This window comes from Vespula pensylvanica, chromosome 11 (genome assembly GCF_014466175.1).
Source record: "Vespula pensylvanica isolate Volc-1 chromosome 11, ASM1446617v1, whole genome shotgun sequence".
Taxonomy (NCBI): Eukaryota; Metazoa; Arthropoda; class Insecta; order Hymenoptera; family Vespidae; genus Vespula; species Vespula pensylvanica.
Window position 1 is genome coordinate 966,131 of NC_057695.1, and position 27,500 is coordinate 993,630.

The 27,500-nt window shown below is 36.4% G+C and overlaps 1 protein-coding gene across 19 annotated transcripts in view; it reads right to left on the reverse strand.

Moving 5' to 3' along the window:
* The window catches only part of LOC122632993 (tyrosine-protein phosphatase Lar), a 484,453-nt gene that overhangs the window by 155,699 nt on the left and 301,254 nt on the right, over positions 1-27,500 (reverse strand). For 17 of the 19 annotated variants that reach the window (XM_043820362.1, XM_043820363.1, XM_043820367.1 and 14 more), the window contains one exon: positions 1,809-1,847. The exons of the other annotated variants lie outside the window; for them this stretch is intronic. In XM_043820362.1, the coding sequence (XP_043676297.1) occupies positions 1,809-1,847 (39 nt within the window). The remainder of the gene's footprint in view (positions 1-1,808; positions 1,848-27,500) is intronic. 19 annotated transcript variants of the gene reach the window in all.

The following is a 27,500-nucleotide window of genomic DNA, read 5'->3' on the forward strand; positions in this document are numbered from 1 at the left end:
TTTTCTTTTTCTTAGTTCTTCTCTCATTTTTCCTTAGCTCTCTTTCGATACCAAAACGATTGCGCTATTGGTATCACAGATTTCGTAGGAAATATCTCTCTCTCTCTCTCTCTCTCTCTCTCTTTCTAGCTGAGAATAAATCATGAAATCAATCGAGATACATAACGGTTGCGGTGTCGTAAATAAAATGTGCCAGATATCGTCGAGCAGGTGGTGGTAGTGATGGTGATTGCGATGGTGGTGGTAGTAGTGGTAGTAGTGGTCCGGCATAAAGCCGCGGACTCGACTGTTCGACGACGATGGTCGAGAGAGAGAGAGAGAGAAAGAAAAAGAGAGATAGATAGAGAGAGAGAGAGGAAGAGGGAGGGAAACAAAGGGGTGAGAGGGTTGGGAAACAAATGACAGTGCATAAACGAGGTAGAAACATTCGAAAGTTGCTCGACGCATGAACTACGACACGATGGCTGGCTCCCGCGGCAAATTTGAAATTCAAAGCGTCCTGAAAGAAAGATAGAGAGAGAAAGACAGAGATAGATAGAGAGAGAAAGAGAGAGAGAGAGAGAGAGAGAGGGAGATGGTGATAAGAGCACCGTGCACGCTCGACCTATCTTTCTCTTTTTCTCTCTTTCTCTTTCTCTTTCTCTTTTGGTCGGACCTCTCTCGCGGTGTAAAAATACACATTAACGAATTTGAAATTTAGATCGGAACGTTCGCCGTGAGTGAAATTGAGTGGAGAAGCTCGAAAACAGGCCGATTCACGAGGCCACTTTTCATACGTTTAAACGTGAAACCACGTGAAAAGGGGAACGTGGTCTGGTAGTAATTATTCCAATAATGTATATACGATATTGATAAGGGCAGTCCTCCCACCATCCTCTCTTTTCTCCTTTGGAAATTTAGCTACGTTCTCTGGTCGGTCAATAATTGCATAAAGCGACTGCGAGATACGAGACGAACGAAATTTTACTTTATCATTTATTTTTCCTCTTTGGTTTAAAAAAAAAAAAAAAAAAAAAAAAAAAAACAAAGAAAATAAAAATAAAAGAAAAAAAAAAAACAGGGAAAAGAAGGAAAGAAAGAAAGAAAAGGGACGACGAACAAATCGGCACGAACTTTTTAATTTATGTTAGATAGTTCGAACGTGTTCTATCGATCGTACAAGGCCGATTAATTGAACGTGTTTCGAACGTGTCGAGTAAACGCAACAAGTGCGTATAAAAGCAAAAGAATGATAATTAAAAAGAAAAAAAAAAAAAAAAAGAAGAAAAGAAAAAGAACGAATGAAATTGAATGAAATTGTAAGGCACAAATGAGAGAGAAATCTCGAGAGAACGATTTCTATATAAAAAACGTTCTACCCATACGCATAAAAATATATTCATCTTTGAGAAAAATTATTCGAAGAGATGAAAAATAGTTGGAAGCGAGCGAGAAGGGATGGAGAAACGCTTTAATGCGTCTCTGAAGAGAAAGAAGAAAGAAAGAAAAAAAAAAAAAGAAAAAAGAAAAAAGAAAAAGAGAAAAAAAATGCATAATAAAATACACGCAAAGTTACGATAAAAAGAGGTATAGCGTGTAAATTTCACACGCGCGCCAAGTTGGGGGAGGGGCGGGGGGGGGGGTGGGTAGAGAGAAATGGTAACATGAAAATGTTCTTAAACATTAAAACGTGTTTCTCAACGCGTTTTTTTCTTTTTTTTTTTTTTTTATCGATTTACGTCTCCCGTTTATAAGATACATAAAATCGATTGAAAATAATTGCTTAAAAGGAGAGAACACGTATTTCGATGCGACGCATGCGTACTTACTTGTCATGTACGTGATGTATTGTGAGTCGCTGATGTTTCCTGAAAGAAAGTCGTTGAGTCGAGTTGTTCATGGTCGGTCGGCAACACGCTATAAACGTTGGGTCTCCATCGAATAAAATCGTTCAGAACTTGTTCTTTCGTATTAGTTGAATTGATAGCTTTTATTTTTCTTTTTATTTATTTATTTATTTATTTATTTATTTATTTATTTATTTATTTTTTTCGTTTTCTTTTCCTTCTTTATTCTTCCTTTTTTTTTTTTTCTCGAGAATTACGACTCGAAGAATTAGTCGAATCGTTCGGTACTTCGAATTCAATCCGCGATCTGATCGAACTTATCTCGATCCTATTGAATATTTAATATATTAGCAGCTGCTTTTTTTTCTTCTTTTTTTTGAATAAGAACTACGTTCGGTCTGGGTAAGTAAGTAAATAGATTATATGTTGTAAGAGAAAGATATTAATTCGAGAAGAGTTCGGTTAATTATTCGAAAGGCGGATCATCGATCGGTCCAATTTAATTTTATTAGCAATAAAAATTATTTGTTTATTAATAATTATATATATATATATAAGAGATTCTTCTTTACATGCTATTTACATAAATACAAAAGAGCGATCGAATTCGATCATCCATCGTTCTAAAAATCCAAATCGTGAGAATCTTGGCTCAAGGTTCGACGAGTGGGGTGAACGTAGGTGAACGTAGGAGGAAGAATAGATGGAGAAAAAAAAAAGATCGACGAATGAGGAAAGAAATTGATTTTACGAAGAGCTGTTCTTCTTGAATTTCGAATTCGTCTCGTAAAAAAAAAAGAGAGAGGTAGATAGAATACGATGGTAGAATATAGCTTTTGACACGAGTCTTGCATTATTCGATAATATTCTTCAACGTTCGTCTTATATATACATATGTATATAGACACACACACACACATATATATATATATACATACACACATATTATCATTTCTAAAAAGAAGAAATATTCTAAGCGAATAAAACTCGGAGTTATTGGGAAAATATGTCTGGTTGTATAACAATAGAGAAAGACAGAAAACGTGCGAAAAAGAGAAAGAGAGAAAGAGAGAAATAGAGAGATAGAGAGAGAGAGAGAGAGAGGGGGGGAATAAAAAGCCGTAAAAAGAGAGTGAATAAGAGAGGGTTGACGTAAACTCTTGGAAAACACGGAAAAGAGTAGGGTGGTCGATTCGCGAGCAGCCGGTGCACGGGGGTGTTCTATGTAGTTTCGCTCGAGAACCGTGAAAGCTCTCGAAAAAGTGTGAAAGCTCGAGAGAAAGAAAGAGAGAGAGAGAGAGAGAAAGAAAGAGAAAGGTAGAACGTACGCGTGCGTGCTCTCTTTCTTTCTTCTTCTTCTTCTTCTTCTTCTTCTTCTTCTTCTTCTTCTGTTTCTACTTCTCTTTCTTTCTCTCTCTTTTTCCTCGAGCCAACTAGCACGACCTAAACGATCTTTCTCTCTGTTTTCTGACTAAACGTTCATTATTCTTTCCGGCGCTCGACTTTGTTTTCATTCGATTTATGTAGGAAAATATATGAATTGCTGATAAAAGAGCTCTTTCTCTCTCTCTCTCTCTCTCTCTCTTTCTTTTTTATCGCTCCTTCCTTCCTTCCTTCCTTCCTTCCTTCCTTCCTTCTTTTCTTTCTTTCTTTCTTTCTTGCTTTTATCGAACATACATTTACTCGATATCGGAATATATTTGAGAATAGATTGCGGGGAAGGTCTCGTGTAGGTTTTTTAAAGAGAAACCTTTAGAAGGCAACGAACGAAGGTATATTACGATCAGATTTCAGAGATTCCTTTTTCGATTTTCTATAAAGGATATTTTTCTTCCGTCTGTTCTTCTATCACCGAGGAAGAAGAGTTTAACGACGATAAGGAAATCCAAAACGAAAAGGAAAACGAAGAATTAACTTTAAAATGGGATCATCATAGGCGAAACGTAATTTCTAAAAAGCTTTATTCGCGATCGAATTTGACGTCCTCGTCCTATCGTTTTCATAAATAATCTTCTGATAACTATAGAGTATACATATATGTATATAAATAATAATATATACAAACTTCCATCGATATATTAATTATTGGAAATGCTAGAGATTATGTATACGCTTTCATATTACACGTACACTTATCGACGAAAGTTAAGAAACAAAGTAATCGTTCTCTCTTGTATTTTTACACAATATTATTTATATTCTTTATTTTCCGAGATACATAAGTCGAGATTAAAAATAGCGTAACGAAGTATCATCTCGTTATACTATTTTTTTTTTTTTACTTTTAACGTGAAACATACTTCGGAAGATAAAGATGAAAAGAGAACGTAAAGATCATCGGAACGATAACTTTTTACTTTCTTACTTTCATCGCTAAGTGTTATAAGAGAAAACGAAAAAGACTGATAGAAAACTACAAATAGAAATAGAAACGGAGAGAGAAAGACCCGTTAGTCGTACCACTTGGTTCGTTCCCTTTGCCAAAGACAATGGCGTATCGCGTTTCATCGGTGTACGTTGTCTCAATAGAGAGAATATTAATTTCGCGGATGGTGTATATTCTCTCTCTCTCTCTCTCTTTCTCTCTCTCTCTCTCTCTGTCTCTCTAGATAGCGCAACATCGACGCGATGTGTCTTCGAAGCACGGCGGCCACGACGATGGAGGGAGAAGAAGGGGTGGTTGGGTGGATGGAAGATAGTGGGGGCAATGGCGGCTCGTAGATGTAAATTAACTTTGAGAAACAATCTTGCTGTTAACTCACCGTATAATAACGCGAGCGCATGGTATCGGTGTTCCTGCCCTATCTCACCCTTGCTACCTTGCTCTACCATCCCCTTCTACCCTTTTCTCCTCCTCCTCCTCCTCTTTCTTCCTTGCCTACCCCATCTATCTATCCACCTCTCTCTCTCTCTCTCTCTGTATTTCTATCTCTTTCTATCGTATATACCTTTGGACTCACCCTCTTGCAACATCGGTAGTATCAGCAAGCCCTACAGGGATACCTTTCCACCTTCCATTATATACAATGGATACGTGAGACTTCCTTAACCGTACCGACGATTTCCCGTTACACCATTGAACGTATCGAGCGAGACGATACGTTACGACTTCCCTCCTCTTCTACGAGACTCGAATAAGAGAATCGATCGTGCGCAAACACTCGATATCTATGTGCATATAATAATATCTTATATACCATCTATACAGATACGTTACGTACACCGACATCTCGATTTCATGCCGAATATAATATAATACGGAGTTTCTCAATCCGTTCGTATATTTACCGCGTAGAGTTATATCTCCTTTCATACGTTCCCTTCGTGCATTCGTCTTTCTATTATTTTTCGTACTTTTCTTTTTTTTTTTTTTTTGTAAAAGGTACGATCGTAATACCCATCCGCAATTGTTCGGATTTATGTTTAGAACGGAGGTGGAAAGAGAGAAGGTAAAACATTGAAAAGGGATGGCGAACGATCTCTCCAATTTTTCTGATCCACTTTCTGGTTTTCTCTCTTTTTTATTTTTTTTTTTTTTGTTTTTTTTTGTTTTTTTTTCATTTTTGTTCTTTTTCTTTTTCATCGTACGAAGCTTCAAAAACGTGTTCGGCGTGTTTGAAAGGAAGGAGACAAATGGAAGGAAAGAGACAAAATTAAAAAGAGAAAAAGGATATTATTACGATCTTCTAAATGCGAAACGATTCATTATAAATCTTTTGTTTTTTTTTTTTCTTTTCTCTTCATACCCTTCGTAATTAAGTGGAATTTGACGCTTATGTTCGTCCATCCTCGATCAATATTTTTAATATAGTAACTCGCAACTCGGATTTCATTTCGAACGTTCGTTTCAATTTTGAAACGTTGGATAATTGTATTTAGGACGAAACGGACCCGTATACCATTGTATCTCTCTTTGTGTGTGTGTGTGTGTGTGTGTGTATACCTTTTTTTATATATAGTATTTTCGTTGAAATGGCAACTATTCTCTTTTCCCTTTCTTTTTTTTTTTTTGTTTTGTTATTCTATTTCTACTCGATGAGTGACGCATAATATAAAACTATTACGTTTGTTGTGAATATATTCGTAATGAAACGAAATGATTGCGATCGATAATAAAGTATTAACCACTCCCCCCTCCCCCCTCCTACCATTCCTTCCTTCTCTCATGGAATACGTGACACACTGCCAAGTTTACGGTAGGAATAGAATTATAAAGTAGAATAATGACACTGCAACGAGGCTACTACAGAATTTTATGACGTTATATAGTAAGTACCTTCGAGTCTAACAGTAAAGATTATTTTTATGGTCAGCTACGGTCACGTATTAGTACTATTATAAATTCAATTCTTCTTTTTTTTCTCGACGAAAGAAAATAAAAAAACTAAAACAAAAAGAATTGTAAAAAGAAAAAAACAAAAACAGATACAGAAATAACCACCAATCGCATAAACAACAATCGCAAGATCGCTCGGTTTAATTCTTTCTTTTTATTTGAATATTACTATAAAGCTACGAAGTGTTAAAATCTTCAACGTTAATGATTATTATTATACTTTCAATTATTAATAATAATTAAAAAAAAAAAGAAAAAGAAAGAAAAATAAGTCGCCCCTCATTAATTTTCCATATACTTATGCGCTTTAAAAATCAGTATTGATATACATACATACGTACATACATACATGTATGTATGCGATATGTATGCGAGAACTCGTCAGTCTTTCAGTTAAAATAAAAAATGCGCGTATAGTAATTAAAATCTCCCACGTAAAATGTTACGAGCCAAAGGCGCTCGTTTCACGAATTAATGAGGCGAGTAGGTACGCCTTAAACATTCGCCGAGGGAACCCGAAGGAAAAAGAAGAACAAGATAAAAAAAAAAAAAATACAGAGATTAAAAACACATTCCGTTACAAGCGTCCATCCAGCTGTAGATATCAGAAAATAATAACGAACATCAAACACCATGATATTTTCCTTAACTATAACGAACTATGAGGCCATTTCGAATGGTATTTGTATGTGTCGAAACGTATAAGTATAACGTAAAAATTGTTTAGAAAATTATCAAATTCGTCGCCTATTATATATATCTATGATATTACGTTCTTGTTCAATTAACGTGTCGATCTTAATTACGCTTAATATTAACGAAGACGAGATAATTATAGATTATATATATATATATACGGTCGAAAAGATTATTAATAATATAAAGAAATTTCAATAAAATTAAAACTACGTCTTACTATTAGCTTCCTGGGTCTTCGATCTTCACTCTGCCATGACTCGTCTGCGACTAAATCGTTAAACCAAATAGAAAAGGACGAAGGGACGGACAGACAAGTAACAAAAACAGAAAGAGAGAGAGGGAATAGAGAAAGGACGGTCGTACATTTAATAGGTGACAAATATTTTGATAGAAATTCCACGAAATATTTTTCGATAACATTTACCGAGAAACTAGACAAAGTCGAATAAAGAAATAGAGAGAAAGAGAGAGAGAGAGAGAGAGAGAGAGAGAGAGAGAGAGAGGGAGAGAGAGAGAGAGAGATTACATATTTGAAACATAGAAGTTAGAGAAAGATGCCTATGAATCGGTGTTCTTAAGAGAACTATGTATTAAATTAATGCTACTTCTCAAGATGACGTCATGGTAAAGTCGTCGCATATATAGATACGTAGATAAGTGTGCAGGTATATACATATATATATGTGTATGTATTTATGTATGTATGTTAGAAGGTGCTCTGTGAACGCGATATGTCAGAGCATGGCAAAGGAAACCCTTAGTCTGACGTAATGCGAATCTATTACTCAAAGCACAATCCCGTTGCATACGAGGAGATACACCCGTTACAGCTTATACATGTTGCGTATAAAGGAGGAAGATTAAAATCAAGAGAACTAAAGGATTGAGGTAGCTTGAGTTTTCAATAAAATTATTATATCTATAGAAATACGTAACTAGCTAGGTAATAAAAATGATTTTCTCGGAATTTATGATTCTACGAAATTTTCTATTCTTTTTGTTGTTGTCGTTGATGTTATTGTCGTTGTCCTTTCGAAGAAATTATCAATAGAATATTATTATTATTATTATTATTATTATTATTATTATTAGTCTTATTATTATTCTCTCTCTCTCTCTCTCTCTCTCTCTCTCTCTCACTCTATTTTTTCTCTTTTTTTTTTATATACAGTTTTAAAATCTTTCCCCTTAACATTTCTCCCCACTTTATATCTCATTCTTTTTTTAATCTCATTTCTGTATACAGGCTACTTTATATTCGTTTAATAATCGAACTCTCAAAGCGTCGTCACTTCGTTCACGTTCAAAGATAAAATCAATGAATAAATCGAAGAGGTGGAAGAACGACAGAGATAGATGGATAGATAGATAGATAGAGATAGATAGATAGAGAAACAGAGAGAAAGATATATATATATATATATACATAGTGAAAGAGATAGAGAGTAGTACCCATTGGTTAAAATAAATAATAAATAATCGTATTATTCATCGATAAAAGAAGAAATCTTTAGAAGTACGATTGGTAGAATGGTAATTGAAAGAAAACAAAACTCTTTTTCTTTTCTCTCTTTCGTTATTTTTCTTTATCTCTTCTCTCTTTCTCTTTCATACGATTAAAACTTTCGAAATGATAAGAAAAATGAACGCGTTAAGGGTTAGAAAACCTAACTAACGATGGTTCCTAATAATTGTCGTAATTGTCATAGACGTCATTGAAAAAGGAATCTCTCTCTCTCTCTCTCTCTCTCTCTCTCTGTTTTTCTCTCTAAATATCACATAACAGATGGCAATAAATGTAGAAAGGGAAAAGAGTCGACAGGTTACAGAAACTAACGATGATCGTAACTAACGATTCGTGTTTTTGTTAATTACATGGACGGATCTGGTTAAATGCGAAAGAAAGAGTGATAAAGGGGAGGTAAAGGGTGGGAGTAGAAATATGCGAAGGTGTTGAGAGAAATGATTTTCTCTTTGTTGGTGATTAGCATTGATGTGTGTATTTAAATGTATATATTCTATCTTTCTTTCTCTTTCTCTCTCTCTCTCTCTCTCTCTCTCTTTTATAGTTTGCATCGAATAAATGTCGCCGGAGTAATGTCGACGATCCGTACTACATGGTTGCCCTATATAATACTACTACTATCACTATTAGTACTTCTATATAGTACTCACTCTTTCTCTCTTTCTCTCTTTATTTCTTTCTGACCACGACGTAAAGAGATACTTATCGTGAACTCGTGTTTACATGACCTCATCGTATGCGTGGAGAGAGAGAGAGAGAGAGAAAGAGAGAGAGGGAGAGGGAGAGGGAAAGAGTATGTATACGTGTACGTTTCCTACGTCCTATGTTTCAGTATTTATACGCAAGTATACGTAGGAACAGGTCGATTTCGAGCATACGTGCGTGTCCATTGCGAATTTCTATGTAAGTACGTATGTACGTATTACGTATTTACTTATACATAAGTCCGTAGATATATATATATATATATATATATATATATATATGTTTAAATTAAAATTGTAATTCGTGGAGTAAGATAAGAAACAGTTTTCTAGGTCGTGTTCCGAATATTCAAAACCAACAGTCTGGCTCTTTTAAATAATATCAATCTGTGATCAAACCTTTTCCAAATTTAGCTGATTTTTCTCAGGTATACGATGACACGATTTCATACGTTCGCTTAAAAAGGGATACTATACGTACACGAATACGTATTCGTTTGAGAAAATAAATATATTCTAGCCGTAATAAAAGTAGAACGTATCATTTAATAAGAAAAATAGATATTACGAGGAATATCTAAATTTAAAAAATAACCCGACACGATCTCGATTGATTAATATAACAACTTGGATAACGATAAGGCGAGGTCAATTTTTTGATATGTTCTTTATATTAAAAAAAAAAAAAAAAACAAAAAAAAAATAGAGAGTGATAGTAAAGGTGAGCTGGGAAAGAGGTTCGGAGAAAACGTCATTTTTATTATCATTTTTCTCTTATCGTTGTACGAATTCTTTTCTTTTATCGATGCAATGAATCGCCATACGAGCTCACGGCATAGAAATTTTCCATGGCATTATTGCACGTTTTAAATGGAATATGTATCGTTTAATGCAGACGGTAAGATCGATCCATGGAATTCGCTAGCCTAAGGGAGTTAGATAAACGCGTTTTCCGGGAAGAGCGAGAGAAGAGAGTTTACAGAGAGTATCTTCGAAGCGCAGTTTCTTTTCCTTTCCCACGAGAAAAAATATATATATATATATATATATGAATATGAAAAAAAAAAGGAAAAAAAAGAAAAAAGGGAAATAAAAAAGAAAGATCAAACGATAAATAAGATCGAGAATAATTACGAGATCGTCTTTGACAAAATAATTTCAAAGATCGCGAATGTTCGTAAATCGCAAAGAAAAAAAAAATATATATATATATATTAGAAAAAAAGAAGCAAAAATATGTAACCCTTATGGGGGAATAGTATGGAACAATCGAATGTAATTCAAAGGGAGGCATTTATCGTCGATACTTGTAGACCAATTTCGTTTTTCGATCCATTTAGTTAATTAAATCAGTTTTTAAAATATAATAGACATATATGCGTTGTTAACGTATTCAATTCGAAGAAACGTCAAAATACTCTATCTTTTTTTTTTTTTATTTTTATTTTTAGTATCGTTTCATCATACACGTAAATAGAGAAAGAGAGAGAAAGAGAAACCTCTCTGTCTCTTTCGATTCCGTTCGATACAGATCGGCCATCATCGATCGATCCCAGGTGTGCACTCGTCGTCACGTTATCGTTATCAAAGAAAATGCGTGCTTAATTAAATTAATCGCGCCCATTGTTTTTCTATCCGTTCTGTTCGCCGTCGCACAAAGAAAGAGTGAGAAAGAAAGAAAGAGAGAGAGAGAGAGAGAGAGAGAGAAATTAAATTACCAATTCGTCTGTTACTGTGACTTGCAGCTATTTAAAAATTGTTATAATATTCAAACGAATTAGATACTCTTTCATTATTTTCGATTATTGAAATATATATAGATATTAGACAGACATATATATATATATATATATATATATATATATATATATATATGCGTGCGACGATATTATATACATCATTTTTCATAGTTATTATCCCGTATATTTGGTATGAAATATTGAAGGAAAAACGAAACAAAAAAAAAAAAGAAAAAAAAAAAAAAAGAAACAAAACAAAAAATAGAAAACACGATAGGCTCTCGACGAATGTTACGAGTAGTAGATACAAAATAAAAAATAAAAATAGATATAAAAACAGAAAGAAAAAAAAAATGTGTTCGTCGCAAAGCTACGGCGTATAACTCGCGAGCGTGGAATTAATCTATCGCTAGTTTTATTTAAACATTCCTATCATTCTCTTTATAGGACGAAACAATTCTCTCTCTCTCTCTCTCTCTCTCTCTCTCTCTCTCTCTCTCTCTCTCTTTCTCAATGAAAAATTGTATACATTCTGATCGCGAAATCGATAATAACAATAGTCAAAGAAATTTGAGAAGAAACTAATAATTACGTTCGATCTTTCGTTTCGTTTGATCACGTTTCAAAGCAAAGAGAACAAACTGTTCCCCATAACTTTCCAAGAGATTGCTTTCTCATGGGATTTAGTGATATACGGGGGGTACGAATACGGTCCCTAGTTGGTACCACTGATATAAACCACGAAGATTCGGTGTTCTTTGTCGTTGCGGTGTAACGATTCTCTGTCTCATTCCTTTCTATCCTTATCCTTCTCTCTCTCTCTCTCTCTCTCTCTCTCTCTCTCTTTCTCTCTAGTTCCTATTCTCTCTTTCTCTCTTTCTCTTTCTCTTCGTCTTTCTCGGTTTTATATCTAATTATTTGCGGCGAAATCACTCGTTTCTTGATTGTTCGTTAGTTACCAACCAAGACACGCCAGAACGATAGAGATTTCTCCCAAGAGAGCCACAGACTTTCTCTCTCTTTCTCTTTCACGGCTTCTTTTAGTCGTAGTCGAAAGCCATGTCATGAAATCCACTTCGTGATCGGCGAAGCGTCGAGATCTCGTTTCGATTATAATGGAAATTGAAGCTGGCCTCGAGGAGACACCGAGGAAACGTTTTATTCGAAAGGATCGTCGTCGATACTTCAACATGATTCCCAATCCTTTCCTTTGGAATTCTTGAATAAACGAACGAACGAACGAACGAACGAACGAAAAAACGAAAGAATGAAAGAAAGAAAGAACGGATGGATAGACGAACGAATGAACTTGAAAAAGGAATCTTTCTGGGAAATATTCGATGAGAAAATTATTGCAAGATTCGAGTGTTTGATCCATCATTTTTTTCCTGTATATAATATACATATATATATATATATATATATGTATGTATATATGTATATATATATATATATATATATATATATATATATATATATAGATATTCAAGGACGTTGGTTTATAATAAAATTACAGCGACGATCCCGTTTGATCGATCATTTTTTCATATATATATCAAACAATCAATATACATATATATAGATATTCAAGGACGTTGGTTTGTAATAAGGTTACAGCGACGATCCCGTTACAGAGAATGTACGATTATTAACGGCAGAGAGAAACGAGCCGAGGAGTTGCGGACTTGTTACCGGAGGTCTATGTTAACATCGATGTTCCCAAGCTTCTCTCAATTTCCCTTCCAATATTCTGATCTGAGAGAGAGAGAGAGAGAGAGAAAGAGAGAGAGAGAGAGAGAGAGAGAGAGAGAAGCTTCGCATCTTCTCGTTTACGCTTTCGTATACCGAGTTTCGAATTAATCCTTCCTCATGCTACCGTTAAACGTTGGAGACTCTGTCGCGATTATGGAACACTCGCAAAATGAAACTCGATGTATATGTGTGTGTGTGCGCGTGCGTTAGTGCGTGTATATGTACGTACATAACTCCTGGAAAATACGCGATCTTCTCGACAGTATGTTATATACATTATATCTTCACCGACATATAAAAATCGATAAATATATAATCCTCGTTTCCTATAAATTTGTATTTTAATTTCGTTAGAATGATATACATATTCTCATCATCATCACTATTATTATTATTATCATTATTATTATTATTATTATTATTATTATTATTATTATTATTATTATTATTATTATAAAAATACTAAAGTTATTACTTTTATTCGTTGAATAACTTTCTGTCATTCCGCGGATAAATAATAATTAGAAAACATTACTTCCGATCGTTATCGTTACATTTATTAATTATAAAACTAAACGTACTATTTTCCAATTGATATAGTACGAGTATTAAAAGAATTGTCTTTAACAATGAAAAAAATCTTTTGGAAATCGAAAGGACCAGGGTATCATCGAGACGGAATCGTCGAGCATGGAGACGTAAATGTTAGAGACATTCGAAAACCACGGAATGGAATAAGGGGATGATAGGGGGGATAGGAGAAGTTGAAGGTAGGGACAGAGACAATGGGTGAGGGGTGAGGAGTAAAGGGAGACGGTTATGGCGAGGGAAAAGGGCGATTTCAATTGTCGCCCTTGGCTCCCGTTTCCGCAGACTCGAATAGCCTATCTTCTCTCTATCTCGTGCCCGCTAAGAGGGTGGAATTGATTAAATAATTGGCCCCTTAGATTGGGGGCTAGTTTCCGGAATGAATACGCTGGCATTGGGCCAAGGCTCCGTTCTCGAGTACTCGAAAGCTGTATGAAGAGGAAGAGAAAAAGAGAGAGAGAGAGAGAGAGAGAGAGAGAGAGATAGCCTAAGGGGAAACAACGGTTGGAAAAGGGTAAACCGCTGAGGGATAAAGTGCAACCGAGACACCAGACAGCTTAATAATTCCTTTGATTGGACTCCTCGAAAAAAATCTGCTTGTCTGGTCGAGTATTGTATGGTACTGTATTGTGTCGTATTGTATTGTATCGTGTTGCATTGTATTTACGAAGGAGTCGTCGATTTTTCGAGTTGGCGATCCTACATACTTTCTAGTTACTTGTTTTTTTCTTCTCCTTCTTCTTTTTCTATTTCTTCCTCCTCTGGCAAGATCCTTCCGAGGAGAAAGAAATAGAATTTTAATGAGATACCTTTTTCTGTGTGTGTGTGTGTGTGTGTGTGTGTTTGTATATATGTGTGTATGTATATATATATATATATATATATATATATATATATATATATTTTGTTTTTTTTATCCTCTTTTTCTTCTCTTAGATTTTCCGTGTTATTAACGAAAAGGAAAAATAGTCGAATTAAGAATAAAAATTATCAACGCTCGATAATATCGAGGACCGATAAATTACTTTTTATGTGGGAACGATAGGAGGAAAAAAATTAGAAAAAAAAAAAAAGAAAAAAAAAGAAAAAAAAAGAAAAATTTTCCAAAAAAATGTAATTACAAGAAAGAAGAGAGAAAAGAAATAATAAAAAGAAAAAGAATAAAAATGAAAGTAAAAAGATGAACAAAAAAAAAAAAAAAGAAAAGTGAAAAATGAAAACGACGAATAAAAAAAAAATAAAAAAAAAAAAAAATAAAAAATCAAGGGGAGGAAGATCAGAGCGTATACCTGATAAAAATGACAGGTATTTCACGGGTACAGTAGTAGTACGGGTATCGTTGTTGCTTTCGATCAAAATTCAATGTAAAACTTAATTGGATATTAAATAGACGCTTTTCGATACGCGTATCCATTCTCCCGTAGCCATTCCCCATTATTACGTCATTCATGGTCAACGTTCGACGTTGTAATTTTTCAACGTTTCAACATAACAATGGGGAGGTAACGGGGTTTGTTCTATTTTGTATTGTAACAGTGGCGAAGTCATATACCACCAATTTATATCCGTTTCTATTTTGCAAATAATAAAAGTTTAACTTTTAAAATTGTATGTGGACGTTCGTATACGTGTGTGTGTGTGTGTGTATCGCACGGTTTCAACACAAAACGCACAATAGCGACGGTATCGATATAGTAGGGATGACGAGGACAAAGTGAGGGTGAGGAAGGAGCAGAGAGGGGTATTACCATGGAGAAACGAGGCATTGATTGCAAATAATGCTGGACCATATAATCCTGCTCGTATATCGTTAACCGGGCGATTTACAATGTAACAGATTAATATGTACTCGGCCGCGTGCCGTTCGCGTGCTCATTATCCACGATAGAATTACGATTAGTCGGATAGATTAGTAGATTGCGGACCTTAAGCTCAGTCTCTCTCTCTCTCTCTCTCTCTCTCACTCTCTCTTCCCCAATCCCACTCCGTCGTTCTCTAAATACGATATACGATAGGATACACTTTGTTTTATTTTATATTTGTTGAGTTAATCATTCGTCAATTGTATTTTTTTAATTTTTCTTTCTTCTTTCCTTCTCCTTTTTTAATTGATGGTTCGTCATTTCGTTTCAATGTAATTTATTTTTTATTTCTCTCTGTAAATACCTATCGAGTATTTATTTGAGTTAATAAATAACTCGTTCTTTTTTTCTCTCTTAATTTTTTTTTAATAATTCATCATTTTCTTTGATCAAACTTATTCCGTCTCTTCCTTTCTCTCTCTCTTTTTAAAGTAAAAATAACAAAAAAAAAAAAAAAAAAAAAAAAGATCAATATGCATGGACATTAAGGATTTATAATCTTCTAATAAAAAGACTCGCTTCGCTTTATAGAAATTCGATACGACCTGATCGATTTATTTACAGGGTGTTAGATGTGTTAAGGGTATTTAAATTTTACATGATATCGGGTGTATAAGCGATACATCGTCGACGAATGATAACGTGGTAACTCTTCGAGTGTTTCGTAGGAAGAAAGGAGAGTGAGGTGAGTTGTACGGTGCAGTGCGGTGCAGTGCGGTGCAGTGCGGTGCTAAGTAGGAAGGTAGGAAGGTAGGTAGATAAGCTCGTGCAATTAAAACCCTTCTTCTCTATTCCAACAATTTCTCGTTTTCCTTTCTCTTTTCTAGCAACAAACCAGCATCGTCTTCTCGACGTTAAAACGAGACCTGTATTGCCGCTATACTAATTATCCTTTCATTTCCATGACACGTTGCACTTGCGATGCTGACTAGCTCGATCCACCTCCAAATCCTGATATATATATATATATATATATATATATATATATATACATATATGTATGTGTATATATAACGACTTCAATCGGATTCGCCAACGAAACAATTATCGCTTTCGTTTTCTCTCTCTCTCTCTCTCTCTCTCTCTGTTTATCTAGCTCGCGAACTCGCGAGTTCGCGAGGTAGCTCGCGAGTTTGCTCGATCGCTTGCTTGCTTGCTTGCTTGCTTGCTCGTTCATTCGTTCGATCGTTCGTTCGTTCATTCGCTCTATAAACTCCTGACGGAAATGATGAAATTAGCAAATCGCAAGCCAAAACGGAAACGGAATTTCATTCCAAGTTAGAAACGTCGAACGAAACTTCGTTCGTCTATCGAAGAACGCATCTTTCCGATCGATTTGCAAGCTCGTTAATCTTATCGTAAAGCGAGGATATTTGATAAACGTTCGTAATATAACGATACCGTGGAAGCACGTATGACGTGTAGGTAGATGCATAGACGTTTAACTACGGCGAAGTCGAAAGAATCGTTTAATATCGTTTAATATCGTTGAAAATTTTAGAATATATATATATATATATATATATATATATATATATATATATATGTATGTATGTATATGTATATTTGTGTGAATGTGCGCGTAGATATTTATATACATAGCACTTATATAGAAAAATATTTATACCACATTAATAATATCGGAAAATTTATTATTCTTTACTCAATGTTCTATTCCTAACGCTAATGGGGGAAACGTTGAAAATCGCATCTGCATCTATATTGCCATTAACGTTGAAATCTCGTTTTGGCGATCGGCCGAACGATCTCTGTATTTTATATATGCGGGTTGAACCAACATGGGGCTAATCGATTCCATAAATGGTCCGTCGCCAACAACGTCCACGGAATATTTTAGAGATTCTCCATTTGAGTTCTTCGGTCATTTCTGGTGCGTATCAGCTGCAGAGAGAGAAAGAGAGAGACGGAGAGAGAGAGAGAGAGAGAGAGAGAGAGAGAGAGAGAGAAAGAGAAAAGCTGATGGTAAAGCTCGAACGAACGCTACCGTTCGCCTCAGATAATAGACATAAATATTCTCCTAGCTTTTCTCTTTTTTTCATCCTTCTCTCTCTCTCTTTTTTTTGAATTTATATTTCGCGCGGATATCAGTGATCTCATTTGCATCGAGAATTTACCGCGCGCGATGTAACTCGCGTTTGCAGCCTCCTATCCACATCCTCTCGTCCTCGTTTGGCTGCCGTTCTCTCTCTCTCTCTCTCTCTCTCTCTCTCTCTCTCTCTCATACGTAGAGCAAGAAAAAAAGACGAAGAAAAAGAAGAGGAAAAAAAAAGGGAAGAAAAAGAGAAAAAAGAGAGAGAGAGAGAGAGAGAGAGATCGAAAAGACGAGAGAAAGAGAAGTTAAAAAGTAAAAAGTGTAGAATTAAAAATGTAGCGGATTCTGGTCGTTCTATATGAAAAAAAAAAAGAAAGGAGAGAAAAAAAGAAAAGAATAAAAAAAAAAAAAATTAGAAAAAGGAACAAAAAAGAAAAAAGAATTGAAAAACAGAAGAAAAAAAAAAAAGAATGAGTGGACAAAAAATAGCAGTAAAATAAATAGCAAAAAAATAAAAAAAAACGGAGGACAGAGAGAGAGAGAGAGAGAGAGAGAGCAATGAGAGATGTACAGAGAGAACGAGAACGAGAGAGAGAGACAGAGAGAGAGAGAGAGAGAGAGAGAAAGAGGAAAATAGTATAGAGAGATAGATAGTAAGGGTCGACGTTCGAATAAGCTAGTCGATATAACTGCCAGGAAAAGCTGAAATCGTATTGAAAAATGACACGACGGTTCTGCGAATGAAATAGTGTCACTTGGTACTCTCGGCAACGCCGAGACCGAGCGAGGATAATCTGCTTTAACTCTTCGTATATTAGATCTCTACCACGGTGGTGGTTATTCTCTGTCTCTTCTCTCTCTCTCTCTCTCTCTCTCTCTCTCTCTCTCTCTCTCTCTCTTTCGTTTCTGTCTGCCTATTTCTAGCAGCTCTATCTGGGCGACTACCATCGCGGTCCGACTATTCGCAGACCGTAACCACTGACTCGAAGCTTACGCGACCGACTCTGGCCGCGACCTCTCTCCTGTCCTCTCTCTCTCTCTCTCTCTTCTCTCTCCTCTCTCTTCTATCCTCTCCTCTCTTCTCCTCTCTCCTCTCATCTCTCATCTCTCATCTCTCTTCTCTCCTCTCCTGGCACTTCGTGGACTTGGAGATTCGTTAAACGTTTCGTTAGAGAAGTTCGCAGAACAGCCAACTTTGCAAATGCATTTTACCCCGACACGCTGGATTCTCTTGAATATTTGATAGGATTTAAATCACGTCACTCGGCGGGGGTTGTGCAAGATCAAAAAAAAAAAAAAAAAAAAGAAAGAAAGAAAGAAAAAGAAAAAAAGGAAAGGAAGAAAGAAAAGAAAGAGAAGAAAGAAGAGAAAACGAGAAAAGAAAATTATTCTATTATTAAATTAAAATTATTCCATTCGTTCCTCGATGTTATCTCCGTTAACGATATCTCATTATCATAGCTCGTTATATTATTTAACGTCGAAGAAACAATTCGTTAGAAAGTTATATCCGTTGATTTGATTAATTAATATCTTACGATGATTGTAAAGAAAGGGGATAGAGAGAAAGGAATTTGTGCGAAAGGATCAAAGTCGAAACGCGTCGTTGCTATTTGCGAAGAAGTACCCGAAGGATTTTTATTCGAGTTTTATGATTTATATCGCACTCTCCGCAATATTCTCTTTCTTTCTTTCTTTCTTTCTTTCTTTCTTTCTTTCTTTCTTTCTTTCTTGCATCTCCGATTCCCGTGAGAGAAAAGATAGAAGAGAGAGAGAGAGAGAGAGAGAGAGAGAGAGAGAGAGAGAGAGAAAGAGAATGCAATCGAGTCAGCAGTTGATTTTATGCTTTATTTTTATGGCCCTACGTATTCCATGCAATGTCTTATGATCTTTCACAATCCTGCTGAGTTACTTTTCCTACATGTCGGTTCTTGATATACTTCTACGATCGAAATCTATTTTATATCTTCTATCTATTACGACGTATTAGTTCATATCGAAACACAAGTTTCTTTTCGTAAACAATCCTCCAAATCCAACCACTCGTATAAACTTTATATAACCATAATTATATAATCATAATTTTACACGTCGTACATGATATATACGATTTAAATCGATATTCAAAAAAAAAAAAAAAAAAAAAAGAAAAAAAGAAAAAAAAGAAAAATGAGTCAGAAAAGACGAGGAGGAAGAAAATCTTCGAGACAAAAATAAAAATGATATCGATGAGACACCGATCTAGATAGAAACAGATACTACACCTACTATGATAAATAAATACAATTTGAAAACCATTTCGTGTTTCTCTCCTCGAGGAAAATGATTGCGGATTATCGAGAAGCCGACGAGCCGAAAACGTACGGACGAACGATCTCGTAATGTATACGACGCTGTCGTATCTTCTCATAGATTCTGCAATGCACTCGACTCGGCAATGCGGGTTATATCGTGTTGTACCAGTAACGTTGTGGCATCGGGCCGAAGCTATGATCAGGACGGCGTAATAACGAGAAAGCATAAATTGACAATTTGTCCCAGGGTATTGGTTTCCCTGGTCAGTAGCTGCGTCGAATGCAATAATTGGTACCCACTGTCAAGTACTTCTCTCTCTCTCTCTCTCTCTCTATATATATATATATATATATATATATGAGTGTGTGTGTGTGTGTGTAAGTATGTGTGTATGTATCCGTCTATCTGTCTATCTCTCACTATCTTTCTCTCGATCATACATACATATATTGTTCTACTACAGTCGATACAGGTTGCATTCCATTATGAACCGCGTCTGACCTGTCTCTCGAATCGCACAAGATGCGCTCAGCGTGACGCGAGCTAGAATCGAATGGCTAACGTAAAATGTCAAAACTGTACGAGTGTATAACGAGATATTCTCTCTCTTTCTCTTTCTCCATATCTCTCTGTCTATGTCTGTCTCTTTCTATCTCTCTTTCTCTATCGAAGGAACACATAAATCATGATGATCCTTATCCAATGCTTTGCATTATTTGTTCAAGATTTCATTGCTCTTATCGAATGATATTTCATTGCTTGATGAAAGGAAAAATGAAGATGGAATGCGTTTGTGTATATATAAAAGAAAAAAAAAAAAAACAATAATTTTCGATGGAATGATTTAAAAGTTCGATACTATTGTCTCTCTCTCTCTCTCTCTCTTTCTTTCTCTTTCTCTCTCTTTTTTAAAGAAGCATATAAATCATAGCGATCTTTACGACGCTTGCCATTCGAGATTTCATCGTTCCTATCGAATGATATTTTACGATCAGATGAAAGAAACGAACGGGTTTTCATAAAAATGAAAGAGAGAAAGAAAGAAAAAAGAAGGGAAAAGAAAGAAAAAAAGAAAAGAAAAATAATTTTCGACGGAATGATTTAAACGATCCATCATCGAACGTCGTCGTCGTATCGATCGATTGAAATTGAAATCCTTGGAACAAATGAAAAGTCGAAGGAATAATGAAGTAAATCCTCCCTTGACCCTCCTCCTCATCACCCTTCTTTTTCTCTCAACGTCGCGTTACTCACGTTTTCTTCGTGATTGCCTTATAAAAAGTTTATATATCGCTCGACGTTATTTGCTTAATAATTCGCGTGCAAGGTCGATTCTCGAATCAACTCGTGGTAATCTCGAAAAGGGTTCCGAGTCAAAGTACTTGAACCTCGGTACTTAAGAATGTGTTTGAACGTTAGTAGTAGACTTCCTTGGTTAGTTGGTTGGATGGTTGGTTGGTTGGATGGTTGGTTGCTTGGTTGGTTGGTTGGTTGCAATCCGTGGAACGCACGTAACCCACGCGAGCTGGACATTTTTCAAACGAAACTTCCTCTTGTCCAAAGAAAGGAAAAGAGAGAGAGAGAGAGAGAGAGAGAGAGAGAAAGGGAAGAAAGAGAGAGAAAGGGAAGAGAGAGAGAAAAGTAAATCGTTTCCTTTTTACTTTTTTACACGAAAGCAACGTCCTCTTTAATTTTGTTATGATGATATTATATTGTCAAACAAAAATATCACGTATTCGTAAATATACGATATAAATACTATGATAGATTATTTACTTTTTTAATAAAAATCCATATATATTTATATATACTATATAAAAATATGATAAGTACTATGATCGATTATTTATATATATACATATTTTTTTTTTTTTTTTAAATAAAAATTCATATGTATACACATACAGATGCATAAAAGTAAAGAGAAATTCGTCCAAGGTCCAAAGTAGTAATACAATCAGCGGATATCGAGGAAAGGTCAAACGTAAAGCGTTGCTTGCATTTGGTTGGTTGGTTGGTTGGTTGGTTGGTTGGTTGATTCGTACATAGGTACGTTCCTTCCATCCTTCCTTCCTTCCTTCCTTCCTTTCTCCCTTTCTCCCTTCCTCCCTTCGTTCGTTCGTTCGTTCGTTCGTTCGTTCGTTCGTTCGTTCGTTCAGAGAGGCAAAAGCACACGAATCCCTTTTCCACGGATCAAATTCCCTTTTGATCTAGAGAGCTTTAGCAGGCGTGGCTTTCGATATTCGCGGTTAAAGACACGGAATACATCGTAGACCGCGCCTTAATGGTCTCGTAAATTTGAGAACGTATAATAAGGATCTAAAACGGTCAAAGGTTACGGATTCGTGCACAAAGGCAAGAGTTTACTGTTTATGAAACGTTGCAATGACGTCAGAAGGAAGTCGTTTGAGATTTCGAGGCACTCGATGTGCACTCAGCCTTTCCCTTCTCCTTCCCCCTTCTCCTATGTACCCCTTCTCTCCTTCTCACCACCCTATTTACATAGATAGATGCATACACTTCGCGTAATCAAGGAAATATCTTTTATCTTTCTTCGTTCGTTCCTATCTTCTTCTATTTTCTTTTCATTAACGCAACGATTTTTCGAGAAACTCTATCGGGAATCGTAACAGAAAAAAGGAACAAAAAAAAAAAAAAAAAAAGGAGGAAGGTATTAAAAAAGAACATTTTTTAAATTATATCATCTAATATCACTTTGTTGATTTTCGAAGGGACGGACACATTCGAGAGATGGATACATTTTTGTTTCCTTTTCTTTTCATTTCGTCTTTCGGCAGAGATATTCTTCCCTTCGTACGACTATCTACGGAAGAGGTTACTCGAGAGAAGGAAAAAAAAAAAAAAAGAAAAAAAGAAAAAAAAAAAAAAAGCAAGAAAGAAGAAAGAAAAATCTCGGAGCGCCATCGTCGATGGTTTTTTAATCATTTTCCATCCGACAAAGATAAAGGGTAGATAGCGTGTAAAGCGATATGAGGGAAGAAGAATAACCCCGCGGCTTTCTTTTTATTTTTCTTTTCGTTTACTATAAAATCGAATCGAACGATGGAATAATGTTAAGAGAGTTGATCGTCGATGGGCGTGTAATTCTTTTTTTTTTTTTTCATTTTCTTTTCTCTCTCTCTCTCTCTCTCTATCTCTCCCTTATAATTTTCCAAGAATACGGAAGGCGTTCCATCCATAGTCGCAAAGATTCCACAACGTGAACGTTATAAATGTAAAGTTTGTTTTACAGCTGCAGCTGGTGCAGCTGCCGAAGGGCGAACGAAGGTACCGCGTAACGACGATAGCCGATGTGTGTGTTGGCTTGGAGAGGCTAAGCGAGAGGAGATAGAGAGGGGATTGGTAGAAGGGGGGGGGGTAGGTGGGTAGAAGAGGGTAGAAGAGAAGGGTGGGTAAAAGAGGAGGAGGGGATCTGGCCTTCTATCAAAACACCGTCATTTTATGCATACACAGCCCTCGAGAACACGAGGGAGAAAGATGCTGAGTGTTCGACGATCGAAAAATTATTGTCCAACGTTGTCAGAGTATTCCTACGTGATTTCATGCGCCCATGACTGACAATAATTCTACGTCCTTTAAACCGAGGTACTATTACCGGTGGTCTAGTGTCGGGGTTTGCTGGATGGTGAGGTCAACTACCTAATTCGAAAAATTCTCGATTAGCCTCGATGGCGTCGTCGTCGTCGTCGTCGTCGTCGTCGTCGTCGTCGAAACGGGCGGCAATTAAAAAAAAAAGAAAGAAAATATATGTACATATAAAAAAAAAAAAGAAAAAAAAAAAAGAATGATCGGAAGAGAAGAGAATTCATCTAGCCCACGATATACACTCTTTTTCTCCTTCGTCTTTACCTTCTTCTTTTTCTTTCAAATTTTTTTCTTAATCTTTTTAAATTCCTTTTTCTTCATCATCAACCTTCGACACTCCACTCGCTCGTCCAATCTCAAGATAAGATCGTTCTCATCCTCTATCACGGTCGATCGCTATGTAATAGCATAATTGCTTTATTCGTAGCTATTAAAAAAGATAAAAAGATGCGATTCGTTTTTAGACACCGTGTAGTAGTAACAGATTAATCTCGATGGTCGAGTACGAAAGACTATACATGGATTCTAATCGGATCGAAAACTTTTCTCTATTCTTGATCTTCGACAGTAAAATATTAAGAATAGATGGATCGTCCGTCCGATCGTTCGAGATAACTTCTTTTGGTTTCAATTTTTACTTTCTCCTCTTCCTCCTCTTTCTTCTTCTTGTTCTTCTTCTTCATCCTCCTCCATCTCCATCTTCTCATCCTTTTCCTTCTCTTTCTCCTTTTCCGAGCGAACGAACACCCGTTCTAATGGCGTCGTAGCTTCTAATTAAGCTCTACTCGGCCGTGCAAAGTTTGTACGATGCGGCACATAGACTCTCTCTCTCTCTCTCTCTCTCTCCTCTGAGAGGAAGAGGAAAGGTCAGATAATTCAGTCTGAGCGAATGGACGGGCCACGACAGCATACGACGAGAGATAGACAGAGACAGACATACAGAGAGAGAGAGAGAGAGAGAGAGAGAGAGAGAGAGGGAGGGACGTAGAAGTTTATATTGGTGGACGGCTGAGAGACACGTCGGCTCTATTATTATGTCCTGGACTTCTCTATCGTGGACAGCAGGCGCCGGTTGTTACGCAGCGTTACAACGTTCACCAAGTATAGTTTCGTACCTATGTATGTATGTACGTCCGTCCGTCAGTCTGACCTCTCTTTTTCTCTCTCTCTCTCTCTCTCTCTCTCTCTCTCTCTCTCTCTCTCTTTCTTGAAATATTAAAATGTTACGTGATTCATCTTTCTAGCACGTAACCAAACTAGAATGCTTTCAGAACTAATATTTTCTTCTGTGATCGTTGCCCAGGAATTTTTATATAATCTCTATATATAGATTATATATGTATATATAAATGTATATATATATATATATATATATATATAATAATTCAATAATACTTCGATCTGCTCGAATAAAAAAATCTGTCTGTTCTTTTCTTGAACATAATCACGATCGATGACAAAGTGTCACTTTATCAACAAACTGGAGACCAAATATTTTGTGAATTATACTAATGGATTCATCGATCGACATCGCTGTTCAATCAAATACCAACGAGAGAGAGAGAGAGAGAGAGAGAGAGAGAGAGAGAGAGAGAGAGAATTCCCAGATCGGTGTTGGGGGTAGCCATGGCTTTAAATGGAGTAAACGATCGTTGTTAGCTAATTAAACCGAACCCGTACAATAGATTTCGATTAGCTGATTACCCTAACGTCTGACCAATTGACGCGATTCACGTGCCAAACGGAATAACGTATAACAGGTCCTGACAAACGGATTTATCTAGGATATCCCATCATTGGTACACGTATTAACTATTCTCGTTTTAATCCGCCGCTTATATTTTGGGAAGATGATCGAAGTAACGCCGTTCGTTCTCGATATTATAAATACAGTAATGAGTCGTATTCTGTCGAAATGGTATTAAAAAAATTTACGAAGATATTTTTGTAGAAAATAATTTTAAAAATATCTCGCTCTCTCTCTCTCTCTCTCTCTCTCTCTTTCTATATATACACATATACACAGGAAAATAAATATATATAGAAATTCATGAAAGTGTTGCTACCAGTGATAAAGAGTATCCTATTAAAGTATTATTAGAAAAATTTGCGAAGAAATTTTTGTAGAAAATAGTTTTAGAAAAATCTCTCTCTCTCTCTCTCTCTCTCTCTCTCTTTTCGTATATATACATATACATATATATATATACACGTGTAAATAAATGGATGCAAAAGCTCGTGAAGGCATGGTGTTACTAGTGGTGAAGGTAAAATAATATTCAAGGTCGTAGATCTCGAAGCGACATCGTTCCCCGGTGGAGAGGTTGAGAGGTGTTGCCCGAACAAGGCAGCCTCGACGTCTGGCAAGTTTTTGCCATAAATACTGATTATTAAATAGCCGGTGACTCTTGGTGAGCAGCAAGCGACCGAGAGAACGAGAGAACGAGAGATAGAGAGAGAAAGAGAAGGATAAAGAGAGAGAGAGAGAGGAGACGAGGTCAGAGGAGAGTTGGAGGATACCAGTAGTCCGTTGTGGTCTCCAGGAACGGTCGAGGGTCGTTGGCTACGTACGCAGAATATATAGGAGGATATTCGCGGCCATGCCGGTTGCAGTAGCTAGAGTAAGAGGTGGAGAAGGTGGTGGTGGTGGTGGTGGTGGTGATGGTGGTGGTGGTGGTGGTGGTGGTGGTGGTGGTAGTGGTGGTGGTGATGGTGGAAGAGATAGAGATGGAGAAGCAAGGGGAGAGAATCAGAGGGTCGTGTTCGAGGCTGGGTTTAATACGGGTACAATGCCAGTGGCGTAGGCTTTATGATGACGAAGAGCACCTGAGGGACCCGAACGGGGAACGTTGCAATTTCCTCCTGCACCGAGTGCCGCACCTGTACACCATCCTACCCCTCTTCTCTCTCTCTCTCTCTCTCTCTCTCTCTAGACACACGCATCTCCACCACGTAGCCGTTGTATGCCACAGCACGTGCACGCGACTCTCTTTCTCTCTCTATCTATCTTTCTCTGTATCTCTCTATCTATCTCTCTACCTCTCTCTACCTCTCTATCTCTATCTCTCAACGATACGTGCATTTCGCTTCGACTCGTCTTTCTCCTCTCGCGTTATACGACGAAGCGAGCCGCTTGCTAGGGACCAATTTGCATCCGGACGCGAAATCGTGGTGATGCGTCTTCGATAATCTCTTCGGGAATTACCTACGTTATACTCCCGTTCTCCCAGAATAGTCTAATGAACGAACGAACGTGATTACCGGGACGTTTCTAACTTGATTTAAACGATTCGCAGGAATAATTTCCTTTCGTTTCCTTTTCGAATTGTTTTCTCTGTTTTTCTATCTTTCTATCTTTCTTGTTTGTTCCCTTTTTCCCTTTCTTCTCTTATTCATTCTCTTTTTATTTTCTTCTCCTCTTTTTTACCCTTTTCTATTCTCTTTTTCTTTTTTTCTTTTTTTTTTTTTTTTTTTTAAATAATAAACGATCGAACACCTCCCTTAATATCTTTCGTTCATACATCACATTCGATTACTTAATATGTATGAGAAGTCCGTATATATAATCATATATGTATGTATGTATGTATATACATATATATATATATATATGCACACACGCGTTCACACACACATTTTTTGTTTCTCATCTTTTTTCTGTTTGTGAAATAATATCACGACGTTTCACTTTGCTCCTCAACCCCCGTTGCCAGTTTCGCTATGCATATTTATTCACTGTGATAACATTTTTCTACGAGTCGCAAATCTGAATATCCTTGAGAGATAAGGTCCGGATTCTTCAAAGAAGAGAGTTCTTGTTAGAGGAGGAAGAAGGAAAAAAACGAAAAAGAAAAGAGAAGAAGAAGAAAAAGGAGTGGGAGGAAGAGAAAGAGAGAAAAAAACAAAAGGAAAAAGAACTCGCGGACTCTGCACGCATTTACCTCGCCGTTACCCATCTACTTCGCGTTATCCATTACCCATCGTCTCGGTAAATAAAGCTTTCGCGATGAAAAGCTAGCACTAGGAAGCAAAAGGTTGGATGGATACCATACCGAAGGTAATGTCGAAGAAAAAAAGAGAGAGAGAGAGGAAAGAAATAGTTACAACGTGGAGAAACTCGGAAAAAAAATAAAAGAAAAAATAAACAGAAAAAAAAAAAGAAAAAGATAGAAAAGAAAAAAAGAAATGGAAGAAGGGAGAAAACGAAAATTGAGAAGAAGAAGAAGAAGAAGAAGAAGAAGAAGTGGAAAGAGGATTGAAGTTCTGCCTTCAAACGAGCAAATCGTTAAACCGTAGAAGAAAATTTAACTGGCTCAACTCTCTCTCTCTCTCTTTCTTTATTTCAAGCTTGGCTATCCTTTCTCTCTCTCTCTCTCTCTCTCTCTCTCTCTCTCTCTCTCTACCTTTCTCTTTCTCCTTGCAGTCCCTCTTTACCTTATATTTACGTTCGAACGTAGGTAACATTGAGGTTCCATCGGGACATTTTGAAGAAATCCCATGCGACGTAGACGAACT